At 42.7% G+C, this 14,938-nt stretch overlaps 1 protein-coding gene and 1 pseudogene across 1 annotated transcript; one reads left to right on the forward strand and one right to left on the reverse strand.

Annotated features, from left to right (window-relative positions):
• Positions 1–14,938, reverse strand: part of LOC102853270 — a 246,556-nt pseudogene that overhangs the window by 26,288 nt on the left and 205,330 nt on the right.
• Positions 9,177–10,751, forward strand: LOC102847666 (zinc finger protein 615-like). The gene is made up of 2 exons (XM_006897315.1): positions 9,177–9,481; positions 9,563–10,751. Exons 1-2 carry the CDS (start codon positions 9,177–9,179, stop codon positions 10,749–10,751), a joined length of 1,494 nt encoding a protein of 497 aa, XP_006897377.1.

The following is a 14,938-nucleotide window of genomic DNA, read 5'->3' on the forward strand; positions in this document are numbered from 1 at the left end:
TATGAGGTGGATTGATTCAGTGACTGGGATAATTGGGATGGGAGTGTCAGAGACAGTGCGATTGGCACAGGACAGAGCAGAGCTTAGGGCTGTTGTACATAGGGTCGCTGTGAGTCGCAGGCGACTCGAAGGCACATAACAACAACAACAACAACAATATTTGTGTGTACATGAAATCAGATCTGACTTCTCCAGGAGAGCATCTGGTGGGTTCGAACCACGGACCTCTGGGATTGCAGTGTAGTTTCTTGCCACTAGGCCACCAAAACTCTGTAGTTTGTTGGGTTTTTGTTTGTTTGTTTCTTTGTTTGCTTGCTTTTAAAGTGGAGGACAAGAAGAACTGGCCGTTTCCTTGATCTTCCGCACACCCCAGGAACAGAAAAAAATTGGGGTTGTACGGCACTTTTCCAGCAATGGCGACTCTAGTGTGGGAGCAGCCATGTTTTTGTACGGAAAACCCGTTCACGCTCCCGCAAAACCTCTTCACCCTCGTCGGCCACCGTAAGTGAACGTGTCCCACGTACGAGAGAATAGATCAAAATTAACGCAGTAACTGCAACTTTCTGGAATTTAGAAAGCTCAGAAAAAAAAGAACAAACAAGTGTTCATTATTATTTTTTTTTGTCCTTGAAACTGAGCTACATAAATGTGTGTAACTGGCATACAGAGGACGAGGTCACTGTCCTTCAAAATTCTTGACTCTCACGGGCCACCGTAGCCACCCGTAGCTTGCGTAGTCGGAGTTGCAAAGGCGATTTTTAGGGACGTAAATTCCAATTTCGGGAAGTCTGGACTATTCACAGAAACAACAGACACATTCCAGATAGATCGGTGTACGTTTTCTTCCTTGAAATTGAGCGATATACATATGTGGATGTGGCGTAGTTCCCGAGGTGAGCGCCTGCGTGCAGCTGTTTGAAGGGAAATAGTATTTTGGGGTAATAAGTGGGATTTCAATACTGTCGAGTCCGGGATATTTACGGATCACTCTTCTTTGTGAGGATTGCAGGTGGTATTTTCCACGATTGCAGTATTTTATTTCAGAAATTAATAGAGACTCCGTGATGTAGTAGTCAGGTAATGGCCATCAGAGTGACATCTGGTCCAGGTGTCAGATTGACCACGGAGTGAGTGTGGTCTGCAGCTTGGAAGCACGAAGCTTTGGAAGATCAGAACCCCTGGAACCTTGGCTGTTGGGACTGAAGGCGGTTGTCAAATTGCTAAGCGGCGTCTGGCTGACCTGTAAGTTCTAGAAGGTGAGAAATTCATTGACAGGCCAAGGCTGATTCCCTCTAACCTTCTTAGGACCAACTCTTCCTCAGCCCGTAGCTCTTAGGACCAACTCTTCCTCAGCCCATAGCACTTTCTGGTTTCCTGCAGGAGCCACGGAGAATTCTGATAGCCATCTTTGGCGATTTATTAGGGAAATGCAAAGATCTTTTGTGCATTTATTCCATTGAGTTGCAACAGACTTATGGTGTTTGTAGAGACTGACTCGCATTGGAGGGAGAGGTGATTGCCCATCTTTCTCTGGGGAGCAGCTTGTGAATATGGTGGGAATTACAAGAAAAACTCTATACAATCTATTGCATCATATTTGGCTTTTACGAGTGATATGGCTTTGAAAAGGGGTTATCATTCACAGAAGCCCTCATAGATGTACAGTGCAGACTTAAATGTTTTTAAATTTTTTTTTAAAATTTTATTATTTTTGTGTGAGTGTACCGTCAAATCAGATCTGACTGGTACAGGAGGAGATTGTTCCTCCTTCCCCCCGGCAGAGCATCTGGTGGATTCGAACCGTGCGCCTCTGGGATTGTAGTTGCAGCTCCTTTCCACTAGGCCACCAGAGCTCCCCTTGTTTTTAAATTTTAAATGTTAAAATTCAAGTGTGATTTCCTCGTCTTTCTGTAGATCATCACACAATCATCTGTTTTGACCTGTCAACCGTTTTTTTACTCATAGTTGTGGGGTTAATTAGGGAAATATGTTGGAAAATGGTGAAGGCAAAAAATATCTATCACCCATTGTAAGTCAAGGTTTTGTTCAGAAGTCCCAAGGCAGATTAAAAAAGCACAATTCCCCAATCAGTGAAATTTCAGCTTCAGTTCAGCAGCACAAATGCAGAAAATCTTTGGTTTTCTCAATCATCTGGCAAACAATGTCTCGGTGCAGTTACAAGTCAGCTTTTCTTCTAATCATCCAGCTTGCAAAACCTTAACTGTAGTCTTTATGTCAGAGCAGTTACAAGTCAGGTTTCCCTCTGGTTAAACCTTGCAACAGTCTCTTCACAGCAGTATCACAGTGTCTGCACAGTCTTTTCATCAACCCGTCAGCCTTTTATAAATTGACTTCTGCAGAATATTCTTCCATTTGTATTTCGTGCTGTATGTGGTTTGTTCAAAAGAGAATGCACTGAGGGAGCTCCGGTGGTCTAGTGGCAAGAAGCCGCACTGTAATCCCAGGGGTATGCAGTTTGAATCCAACAGATGCTCTGCTCCTGGACAAGGAGGGAAAATCTCGTCCTGTACCAGTCAGATCCGATTTGACTGTACACAGAAAAAAAATAATAAAACTAAAAAAAAAAAAAAAGAGAATGCACCTATACTATGTATTATCTCACTTGACCTCCAATTTATTTGGAAGCAGGCGTGGCATCCAGTTCCTAAATAATATGCCTCCGGAATCCCTGTGAACTTCGCTAAATGTCGATACTTATATAGGGGCCTTAAGCCTTTTTTCATAGGGTCGAGTCATGTTCATCTATCGTGCAAACAACAGCAATAACAACAGGGTGTTTTTTTACTGAAACACATAAATCTGATTGGTCCATGTAACATTCTTAAAAAAATCTTATTTTATTTTATTTTTATGTGTGCGTGCACCGTCAAATCAGATCTGACTGGTAGAGGAGGATATTGCTCCTCCTTCTCCGGCAGAGCGTCTGGTGGATTCGAACCGTTTACCTCTGGGATTGCAGTGCAGCTTCTTGCCACTAGGCCACCAGCGCTCCCCAAAAAACTAATCTTTTACACACGTTTGCCTGTTCTGAATCTTGACAATTACATGGCAGTAAATTCTTCTGACTTATATGAGCATTACCAGTATTGACGGATTTGTGTTGAGAAAGGTCCAAGGAACAGTCATAGCAATGGGACCTAGAGGCCGTAGACACCCCGCTGATTTTTTCCCTTCAACCTACAGGTTCCGACTTAGCAGCAGCAACAGAAACAATTGAATGAAGTAGGATGAGTTCATTTAGTGGGTCTGTTGTTTCAAAAGGGGCCTCCTAGTCCCTTTCTCTAGATTTTGGCACGTGATTGGGAAGGAACATGGGAACAGGATGTGCTAGTCTAACCAAAAAGAGGATTGGCTAGTTTCACCATTGGATGAGGTTTGAACTGAACAGGATCAGTGGCAGTCACGTGAGGAATCTCAGTAACCAATAAAACTGTCTTCTTTACCCACGCTTGCTCAAGGAGTAAGGGAAGGATGCCTTCATTGGCAGGACTAAGAGAGCTTTGGGACAGTTGGCCCAGAGCCACAAGCCTGAAGAGTGAAAGGGCCCGGCAGCACACTTCCGAAGCTGTCCTGACTGAGACATTGTATCCTATGGCTATCCTAAGTTGTAACCAGTTAACTTCCCTACTAAACCCAATAATCATAAGTGTGATTCTGTCAAGTTTGCGTAGCTAGTAGCTATCGCAGTGGGTTTCAGATCCAGTAGGGCAGTAGGATTGGTTCTAGAAATTTGTAGAATGAGCTAGAAGATCATGGAGTGCGTGTTTGACCTCTTGATAGTGGAGTCAAGGACCAGAGACCCAACATGAGACAGAATTGACTTGCAACCTCTGCCTCAATACTCTTGTACAAAGAGGTTGTAGAATTTATGTTGTCTTTTTTTCAGGGTCACCACCGATGGGAAACAGCTTTCCGAAGAGTTAGAGAGCTTATAAAGTAAAGACAAAGACAGAGCATCCAAGGTGCTGGTAATAGCCCAACAACAGAGGACGATGATAATGGATCAGGTGACTTTTGGGTTGGTTTGGGGTTTTTTTAAATTTTTTAGAACTTTTTTCCTTTTTTTTATTTGAAATTTTAATGAAAGTTTATAGAGAACTTGGATTTCCATTCATTCATTGTTGCACATTTTCCTCCCTGTCCACCCCTCCCCCCATAGGTCACTTTTTTTGGGAAAAAAAGAAAAATTCTGTCATTGTTATCCAGTCCCCCAGTCCACTTTACTATGCAGCTCTTATTCTAGATTCTTGTCATGCAAGTAATACTTAATCATATATTTATTTTAAATAGTTCTCTCCCTCATCTCTTTCAATGTAGTGAACATTATTTATTCCCTCTTTTCTTAGTTTCCCCCATCCCTGATGTCAATCCTGTTTTACAACAATGGCACTATGCAGTATTTGACCTTTTGTGACTGAGATATTTCACTCAGCATAATGTCCTCCAGGGTCACCCATTTTGTATAAAGAGTTGTTTCCAACTCTTTGTTATTGTGAACAAAGCAACAATAAACATGGCTGTGCATATATCTGCTTGGGTGGCAATTCTGGTTTCTTTAGGGTATATCCCCAGTAATGGAATTGCTGGGTCAAATGGGTCTATTTCCAGTTTTTTTGAGAAAACGCCACACAGCCTTCCATAGTGGCTGCACCATTTTACACTCCCACCAACAGTGAATAACTTTCCCAGCATGTGTTGCTTTCTGGTTTGGGTTGGGTTGGGTTTTTTTTTTTGCTCATTTGTGTCCTAATGGATTTGTAAAGGTGTTAGAACATACATTCATCTCTAAAGGTGGGAAAGGCAAAGCTAGAGATAAAATTTAGTGGCAAAGAGTTTGAAGCCACCAGCAGGTTCTCGAGAGAAAAGTGGGTGAACTCTTCCCGGATCATTTACTGTCTCTGAAAACCTGCTAGAGGGCTATTAGTTAATTCCAACTAGATGGGAACAGTGATAATAACTTGAGTGAGTGAAAAGATCCTCCTTGGCGAGCTCTGGTGGCCTAGTGGTAGGAAACTGCACTGCAATCCCGGAGGTACACGGTTCAAATCCACCAGATGCTCTGCTGAAGAGGGAGGAACAATTGCCTCCATTACCAGTCAGATCCAATTTGACGGTACACACAGAAAAAGAATAAATAAATAAATAAAATTAAAAAAAAAAGAAAAGATCCTCCTCATCAGGCAAAATAATATCAGAGATACATCATCAGTGAGATGACTTTTAAACCAATGACACTGCACGTAGAATCTGACTAGGGATTATTAGAACTCCATTGACGGTTGGTGTCTGAAGGGATGTGCGTCTGACCCCTTTCCCTTCATGAGAGAGAGAGTGTGTACCCTAAAATCTCAGCTCGTGGCTGATTCCTATGAGGTACAGGTGAGATACACCTCTCTCCAGCCTGGTCACCAATTCTGACACCACCCATCCTTCCCTTGACTCTTTCCTTCTCTGTTGAGTTCTTTGTTAAAAGAGCTCGGAGAGATTTGTCTCATAAATCATGAGGTGTTATCTTTGCCCTAGTCTTCAACCCTGGAGGGTTTGTTGCTATCTTCTGGGTTGACTGACATTTCTTGGGAAAGTTGCAAAGAAGGTGATTTTATACTTTCCACCTGGCTGCAGCTGTGCCCTTCCAGGTAATCTCTATCTACAAGTCATGATGAAAATGAATTGTAGGCCAGGCGTGCCTACCAGGCAGTTGCAAATGTGCTTAGGCCTACAGGAAACAAGTACATTTATTGCTATGTCTTGAAATTGAGGAGTTTGTCCATATAAGCGGTCGGCCCTACAGAGGTTTGTGGGACAGAGACAGAAATAAGAGAAGATGCAGAAGGAAATAAAGACAAGGGAAATGAGGAATCTCCTACCAAATGTGTGACACTAAGATCTACGCTGTTCCTCAGTCATCCATTTCTCTATAACGATGGTCTGTGGGTTCTCCAAGCTCATCCCTATAGATCAAGGAACTCAAGGAATGTAGGGTGCTGTGGAAGGGACAGTGATGAGGGAATTGATAAAAGTTTGTGGGTGCAGGGAGATTCTGATCATTGTCCCCATGAATTGGACATACTCTGACAATGCCACTATTAACTGCTGATCTGATCATCCTACTGTCGTTTTACAATAATGGGAAGTAACTTCCCTATCGATACATACATCTATTGTGAGGTGTGTGTAAATGTGAAATATTTCTCGCTTGTGAAATGTTTTCACTTCTGTACATTTTAGAAAATTCTGATCTCACAAGGGTTGGATGACCGAAAGTATAAATTCAGAATTATGTGTAAACAACTTATGTCTCTAAAAGAATCTGTATAAAAGTATGTTCACTGCACACCCATGTTTATTGCAGCTTTGTTCACAATGGCAAAGAGTTGGAAACAACCCAAGTAAGTGCCCATCAACAAATGAATGGATAGAGAAGGTCTGGTATATTCTCACAATGGAATACTATGCTGCATCGAAAAATAAGGAACTCATCAAATATTGTACAAAATAGGTGACCCTGGAGGACGTTATGCTGAGGAAGATATCTCAGTCATAAAAGGACAAATATTGTATAGGGCCACTGTTGTAAAACGGGACTGACAGAATTGAGGGAAGACAGAGAAGGAGGGGAGGAATGATGTATACTGCATTGAAACAGATGAGGGAGAGAACTGTTTAAAAGGAATATATGATTGGGTATTATTGTCATCACAGGAGTCCAGAATGAAGGCTGCACGGTGGAGTAGACTTGGGGGGAGGGATTGTATTAAAATGAAAGAATTTTTCTTTTACTTTTCAAAGATAAGAGCGAATTGGGGGAGAGAGGGTGGGCAGAGAGAAAAGTGTAACAATGAATGAACGGAAACCCTAAGTCTCTGTAAACCTTCATTAAAATTAATTAAAAAAATTGTGTGTTTAGGATGTAGATGCAGCAGCCGACATTGAGGAAGAGTTGAATGAATAGCTTCCCTCACATTTCATTTGTATCATCAGTTGGAAAATATTTCATTAAATGTAGTCCTGTTGTTCTTACAGAAAGCACTGACATTCCGTGACGTGACTATAGACTTTACTTGGGAAGAATGGGAACTTCTGGACTCTGGTCAGAAGGCCCTGTACCAGGACGTGATGTTGGAGAACTACAGAAACCTGGTGTCCATCGGTGAGGACCACTCTCCTGGCATGAGCCCTTCCTTTCCCTGCTGCTAAAATCTTAGGAGTGTTTATAGTGTTCTGAAATAGGAAGTTCTCGCTCTGCTTCTAGCCCAACATCAGAGGGAATCTTTCTATGCCTCACAGAGAAACTGTTTGCTTTGTATCTTTGACACTTTTCTTTTTCCATAATTGCTTTCCTTAATCTTTAAACTACTACCAATCTAGAGTGTCTAAGATTGTCTGCTTTCCCGTGAACAGGATATCAACTTAGCAAATCTGATGCACTCTCCAGGATAGAACAAGGTGAATGGACTTTATTACCTGACAACCACAGTGGAAGCTTTTCGGGTGAGTGAGAGAGTACCAGGGGACGGAGAAGGCTGTGGGAGTCCCATTCAAGTAACAGAAGGTATCACATGTGTGAGGGTGTTTGAGGACAAATCAAAATAGCTCCATGAATCACTCCCTTTTTATTTAGAAGAGTGAAGAGGAATATATACTCTTACTTCTGAGAGTATATCTATATTTGCAGTACTTTTTTTTAGTGTCCACATAGTTTCTAGCATGGTGATTTAAAAACTTCTGTCAGGCCCTGTCATTCCTCTGCTGAAAAAAGTTTAGTAACTTCCATCTCACACCATAATCCATCACCATCATTTCTCTGACTTCATTCAACTTCTGCTCTTCTGTTAAACTGTGGTCCTAATAGACTTTTCCTCTACTCTGAGCAATTTAAAGGGTCTGATTTCCCAGTGAGTTTGGGGCTAATAGTGCCTTATCTGTCTATGCATTCCTTTGCTTAAAAACCCTTTTATTTATTTGCATTACAAAAAAGATTAGATGTTGTAATATCCATTTTCATATTTGTTCTAAGTCTTTATGTTGCTAAATTAAAATGCTAATTATGTAGTTGTGCCTGGTATTTACATGCCTTTCAGTACACTTTTATGGAGTAAATGAGTCTATCCCGAACCAGTTAAGAATGACAGGCCATACAACCTCTAATTTGTGTGTGTCATAAACTGACTTGTAGAATACAATCTCTAGAAGAAGCACTGGTTACCTAGTGGGTGAGTAATTGTTCTTGCAACTGAAAGGAAAGTGATTCAAGTGCTTTCGGCTTTTCCACAGGAGAAAGATGGGGAGTCTCCTTACGTATGACTCACTATGTTTGAAAACCCCAAAAGACATCAGCTATGAATTGATTCCAACATGAAGGCAGTGAGTTGTATTTTAAAAACCATCAGGTCTGGGTTCATGCATCATACGTTATGTCATCTTGTTCGTCTTCAACCAAGCTTGTTGCCATCAAGTTGGAATTGAACCACACCTGACTTACAGAGGGTTTCTGGTTATAAATCATACAGGAGAAAATTGCTTCGTCCTCCTCAGAATAGGAAGTGCCTTCAAACTACCAACTCCCCACAGATGCCCTGCAGGAACTTCCTTCCTATTCTCACACTAATTGCTTTTAATTCTTGTGTTTTTATCAGCATGCAAGTAACGGTAGATCTGGTCTTTTATTTATACTCGTATCTGAATGTACTCATGAAAGATCCAAAGTATCTCAGTATCCTTTTTTATGTTACTGGCTCTATTCCATGTCCAGATGAAGGGAGGATTCATTATTCTCTTCTTTCGCAGAAGTCCAGAAAGCTGATGGTCGTCTGCTTGGGCTCTTGTTTAAGGAAAGATTACACAGGCTGGAACAATGCAGTCACTTTAATGTATTAGGAAATACAGATCCTCAGCACAAAACTCGTTTTAATTTCCTGAAAAACCGTGGTCTGTTTGAATTTCCTGAAAAAACGGTGAAATCAAGTTTACCTTCACCCACAGTCCACGAGAGACGAAGCAGTCAAATAAAGAACACCTTGGTGCTTAATGGAGATGAGAAAGCTTTGCTTCATGGCCACCGTGATCCATTGTGTAAGGAAGTCGTGTTTTCTGAGACTCAGAAATCCAGAAGCACTAAGACCGAACTCCACAGAAGTCAAAAACCTCACAAAATAATGAAACCTCACATTTGCGGTGAATGTGGGAAAGGCTACACCCGCAAATTATACCTCACTGTTCATCAGCGAACGCATACGGGGGAGAGACCCTATGTGTGTAGGGAGTGTGGGAAAAGCTTCATCAGGAAGCATGACCTCACTGTCCATCAGCGAATTCACACTGGGGAGAAGCCCTATAAATGCAGTGACTGTGGTAAAGGCTTCATCCAGAAGACAGGGCTCATTGTTCATCAGCGAACCCACACTGGAGAGAAACCCTACGTGTGCATGGAATGTGGAAAAGGCTTCATCAAAAACGACTTCACTCTCCACCTGCGAACACACACCGGGGAGAAGCCCTTTAAATGCGAGGAGTGTGGGAAGGCTTTCATCAAGAAGAGAGAACTCATTTATCACGAGCGAACTCATACCGGAGAGAGACCTTACGTGTGCAGGGATTGTGGAAAAGGCTTCATCAGGAAGGGTCAGCTCACGCTTCATCAGCGAACTCACACTGGGGAGAAACCGTATCAATGCAACGAATGTGGGAAAAGCTTCACCCGCAGGGTGCAGCTCACTATCCATCAGCGAACTCATACTGGAGAGAAACCCTATGTGTGTTTGGAATGTGGAAAAGGCTACATCAGGAAGAACGAACTCACAATTCACCAGCGAATTCACACTGGGGAAAGACCCTATAAGTGCCGAGAATGCGGTAAAGGCTTCATCAAGAAGATACACCTCAATACCCACGAGCAAACACACACTGGAGAGAAAGCCTTTGTGTGCATGGAGTGTGGGAAAGGCTTCATCAGGAAGCATGAGCTCACTCTCCACCAGCGAACTCACACTGGGGAGAAACCCCATAAGTGTGGAGAATGCGGTAAAGGATTCATCCAAAAGGCAGTGCTCACTGTTCACCAGCGAACTCATACTGGGGAGAGACCTTACGTGTGCCAGGAGTGTGGAAAAAGCTACAGGAAGAAGAGTCAGCTCACCCTTCATCAGCGAATTCATACTGGGGAAAAGCCCTATAAATGTGGTGAATGTGGTAAAGGCTTCATCCAGAAGTCAAATCTCTGTAAACACCAGCGAACACATACCGGAGAAAGACCTTATCCTTGCATGGAGTGTGGGAAAAGTTTCAGTAAGAAGGGAGATCTCAATATTCACAAACGAACTCATACTGGAGAGAAACCCTATGTCTGTGGTCAGTGCAGTAAAGGCTTCATCAAAAAGGCAAGCCTTGTTGTTCATCAGCGAACTCATGCGAGAGCTAAGCCCAGTATTGGCCCTGACTTTGGCCTTGAGGTCAACCACAGTCGTGCCTCCTACCAAATCCAAGAATTCTCACAGGAAAGGCTTCCTTTTCACGTAGCGAATGTGGAAGATCTTGTGCCCAGCACTCAAGTCTCAGTAAACATGGGCGATTTCATGGAGGAACGCTTTGAGTGCAGTGAATGTCAGATAACCTTCAAGGTGAAGGAAGAGTTTATTATCCATGAAAGATCTCATAAAAGGGACATGTCATATGGCTGCCAGGAAATTGGACAGGCTCTTGCCTCTGCTTCTAAGTTTAATCCACAGATTTAACAGGGGGGAAATGCTATCAATACATTGTCTCCAATTGTCGCATCTTTGTGGGACTACCTGTAGCTTGATACGGACCCTCTGGAGGTAAAAAAAAGCATCAATAGAGCAGAGAATCCTTACGAATGAGCACATTTACCTGCAGAATATGGGAATCTCCACTCCAGCTGGGAACTGGTTTTGTGTTGTAGACATCGTTGATGGGGGCAGCCCTTTTGTGGTCTTTACTGGGTCAGACTTGGCTGCCGTCATGCTGCTTAAAGTCCTAACATGTACCAATGAATGACATTTTAAGTGGGTATCTCTGTAAAATACTGTGAAGTTAGACATCCAATAAATTTAGAAGATTATAAATTTTCAGTGTCACAGTAAACAAATACTATGAAATTTTAAAACCAAAAAGATTAACTAGAATAGTTAACTAGAGGGTTGACAGGATAGGAGAAACATGGGCATGGACGGATATGGACCACTGGTTCTAGCTCTGTATGCCCAGAAAATGGTGAAACATTAACCAAAATCCATATAGTCTTCACATACATGGTACAGCTCAGTTCGTTTCAGAGGCCTGTGTGAAGCAGTATTCCAGAGAGTCTTTTGTTTTGTCTGAGAAGTGCAGGTCTTCTTGTATCTCCTTTGTACCTGATTCTGTTTCCATTAGGTGAGAATACTAGCTGTTGTTAGGTGATGTTGAGTCAAGTACAACCCAGAACAACCTTATGAACAACAGATCTGTCTCAGGAGGAATTCCAGCTTGCATTTGAGCCTCCCTCAATTCCTGGGCAAGCGTTTGGTTTCACAGTTGGTTTAGTATTTAGTTTAGTATTTGGTTTCCCACAAAGGTTCATCTCACATAGTTTAGGAATATGGTCAGGAGGGAGCAGTCTTTGGAGAAGGAAATCATGCTCAGAAGGGTGAACGGACAGTACAGAAGGCAAAGACCTCAGATGAGATGGATTAAAACAATAACTGGGATAATAGAATTAGGTGTATTGGAATTAGTGAGACTGGCTCAGGATAAGGCAGGGTTCAGAGCTGTTCTATGTAGGGTTACTATGAGTTGCAGGTAACTCAACAACACAGAGTAATATTAACAGAGTGGTTGAACTTGAAAATAGATGAGGGATCAGGGAGCTCTGGTGCCCTCCTGGCAAGAAGATGTACTGCAATCCTAGAGGTAGGTGGTTCAAATCCACTAGGTGCTGTGCTGGAGAAGGAGGAGTAATCTTCTCCTGTACCAGGCAGATCTGATATGATGATACACACAAAATAATAACATTTTTAAAAAACCAAACAAACTTAAATAGGGGACCAGGAACAGGATTCAAAGGAGCAGATCTAGTAGCATATCTTCATATAAATAAGTAGAATTTTTGCAAACACTTAGGTTAGTCCCGAGGATCTACTCCCCCTCCCTTTCCCAGAAATAACTGTCTACAAACCATTCTACTTCCTTATAACATTTCTTAAAACAGTATATAACGTCACCCTAACTTTAGGCCTGGAGCTTTCTCCGCTTTGGAGTCTGCCTGTCTGTCATTCCTCAATAAACTTTCTTGGCCTGATCTAGGTTCTTTCCTTCCTTAGTGACTTTATATTTCTAGTGTCAAAATGTGGAAGGGAAACTTACCAGGAAACAACACACCCCAAATCCCTAACTCATTCATTCTCTCTCTCTCTCTCTCTCTGTCTCTCATTTGCTCTCTCCTCTCTCTTTCTCTCTCTCATTTGCTCTCTCTCGCTCTCATTCTTTGTCTCTCTCATTCTCTATTCTCTCTCTCTCCCTCCCTCCTTGCAACCCTAACCCACGGACACAAGGATTCTCTTCTAAGCCCCCTAAAAAGCTAAGTGAACACCAGAAAGTGACTTGGAACTTTTTGTTTGTTTGGAGAAATAGTTCTTGTGGCCTATTGCTATGTAAGAGAGACGAGAATGTGCCTTGATTCCATGTTGAGATTCTTTGGAAAATCTCCTAAATTGACTTCTGTCTCTCCTCTGTGTGACCTGTCCCCCTCTCCTGGACCAAAGGCCCCAGGATGTGCTAGATTACCCTAATTCTTTTCACCCCATCACATGCTTGATCCGCCTCCTAACGGCCCCTCCTTGGATTGCAGCGAGAACTCACTTCCCAAGGGCTTTCCTTCTTTTGCCATTGCTGGTCTTCTGAACAACATGGGAACAATTTGGGCTGAGGGATGGTTGGGTCTCCTCTCTTGAGTCTTCCGTTCTTTTCAAACTCTAAAAGTCCGAGCTCTAGGCCCCGGCAGACCCCTTGGCTTTCTGACCCTGTCTTCTTCAACAATGCGGATGCCCATGTCATGATAGATGTAGCTTTCCATTAAGAGCACACGGGAAATGAGGACGGCTCTTTCCCTTGGATTTCCGTCTCTTAGGGAACATCCACTACCTTTAATCATGGGGACAAGCCAATTATTGTCATGACATGAGTTCAGAATGAAGGCTGCATAGTGGAGTGGACCTTGGACAGGGATTGTATAGCAATGAAATAATTTTACTTTTTAAAGAGAAGAGTGAACCTGTGGGGGAAGGGATGGGCAGGGAGAAAAGTACAACAATGAAGAATGGAAATCCAAAGTCTCTGTAAATTTTAATGGAAATTATTAATAATAAAGACTTTAAAAAAAAGATGCGTAGTTGCTGTAGAGATTCTTAAATTATAGTAGCCCAGGTATGTATTTTCCAAATGAATAAAAAGAGGAGCTAATTTAATTTCTCTTCCTTTCTTAAAGTTCTGAAGAGCAATGGTGTCTCTCTGGAGACTAAGGTGCGTCTGATACAGGCCATGGTCTTTGCCATCCCTTGTTATGCATCAGAGAGCTGGACAATTACTAGGGATGGCAGAAGGAGAATTGATGCCTTTGAGCTCTGGTGCTGGAGAAGAGTATTGAATATATATACCATGGACTGCTAGGAAAAGAAACAGATTCATCCCAGAGAGGGTTAAACCAGGCTGCTCCTTGGAAGGAAGGATTCTGGGGCTTTGTCTGACATACTTTGGACATATTGTAAGGAGGGCCGGGTCCTTGGAGAGGGATGTCATGCTTGGGAGGGTGGAGGGACAGTGTAGGAGGGGAAGGCCCTCTGTGAGGTGGATTGACTCAGTGACTGGGGTAATCGGGATGGGAATGTCAGAGACAGTGCGATTGGCACAGGACAGAGCAGAGTTTAGGGCTGTTGTACATAGGGTCTCTATGATTTGCAGGTGACTCAACGGCACATAACAACAACAACAACTAGAGAGCTTTGGTGGCGTAGTGGCAAAAGGCTGTACTGTGATACCAGAGATGCGTGATTCAAATCTACCAGATTCTGTGCTAGACAAAGAAGGGCAATTTTCTCCTGTACCAGTCAGATCCAATTTGACGGTAAACATGTACAAAATAATACAACTTTAAAAAACCAAAAAACTACTGAAACCATTTTTTTTTAAGGTTAAGGACAGAGCTGTGCTGTTTCCTTGGTCTCTCATCTCCTTGTTGTTGAGTACCTGTGAGTATAAACTGAAGCATAACTGTCCTTCTAGAAGAGTTTCAAGGCATTATTTACAGGGGAAGACGTTGCTATGCTTGTCTTGGGAAACCCCTGATGGACTTGATCCTAATGCTTTCAGGATTGCAGTACAGCTTCTTACACATCTCCCATCCTGTCTACCTGTTGTTGTTAGGTGCTGTCAAGTGGCTTGTGATTCATAGTGACCCTATGTACAACAGCCCTAAACCCTGCTCTATCCTGTGCCAATATCAGTGTCACTAACACGCCTACCCTCATTACTCCATTGACATAATCAATCCATCTCATCGAGGGTTTTCCTCTCCTCCGCTGTCCCTCCAACCTCCCAAGCATGACAGCCTTCTGCAAGGCCTGATCTCTCATTGCAACATGTCCAAAGTATGTTAGACGGAGCTTCAGAATCCTTGCCTCCAAGGAGCAGCCTGATTTCACCCTTTCCAGGACAACCTTGCCTGTTCTCCTAGCAGGCCGTGGTATATTCAGTACTCTTTTCCAGCAGCATAGCTCAAAGGCATCAACTGTCCTTTTATCATCCCTAGTCATTGTCCAGCTCTCTGATGCATAGCAAGACCAGAGATAAACCTCTGGTCTCCCTAGCAACCTTAAAAAGTGACTTTTGCGGTTCAAATCCACCAGATACTCTGCTGGGGAAGGAGGGA

This window comes from Elephantulus edwardii, unplaced genomic scaffold (genome assembly GCF_000299155.1).
Source record: "Elephantulus edwardii isolate Elephantulus edwardi_28Jun2011 unplaced genomic scaffold, EleEdw1.0 scaffold00208, whole genome shotgun sequence".
Classification (NCBI taxonomy): Eukaryota; Metazoa; Chordata; class Mammalia; order Macroscelidea; family Macroscelididae; genus Elephantulus; species Elephantulus edwardii.

Bases quoted from the DNA above. Each gene is read 5' to 3' on its own strand.
- LOC102847666 (XM_006897315.1), top strand. From the start codon at position 9,177: ATGAAACCTCACATTTGCGGTGAATGTGGGAAAGGCTACACCCGCAAA. The intron at 9,482-9,562 runs CACTCTCCACCT...CAAGAAGAGAGA, and splicing joins GGCTTCATCAAAAACGACTT to ACTCATTTATCACGAGCGAA.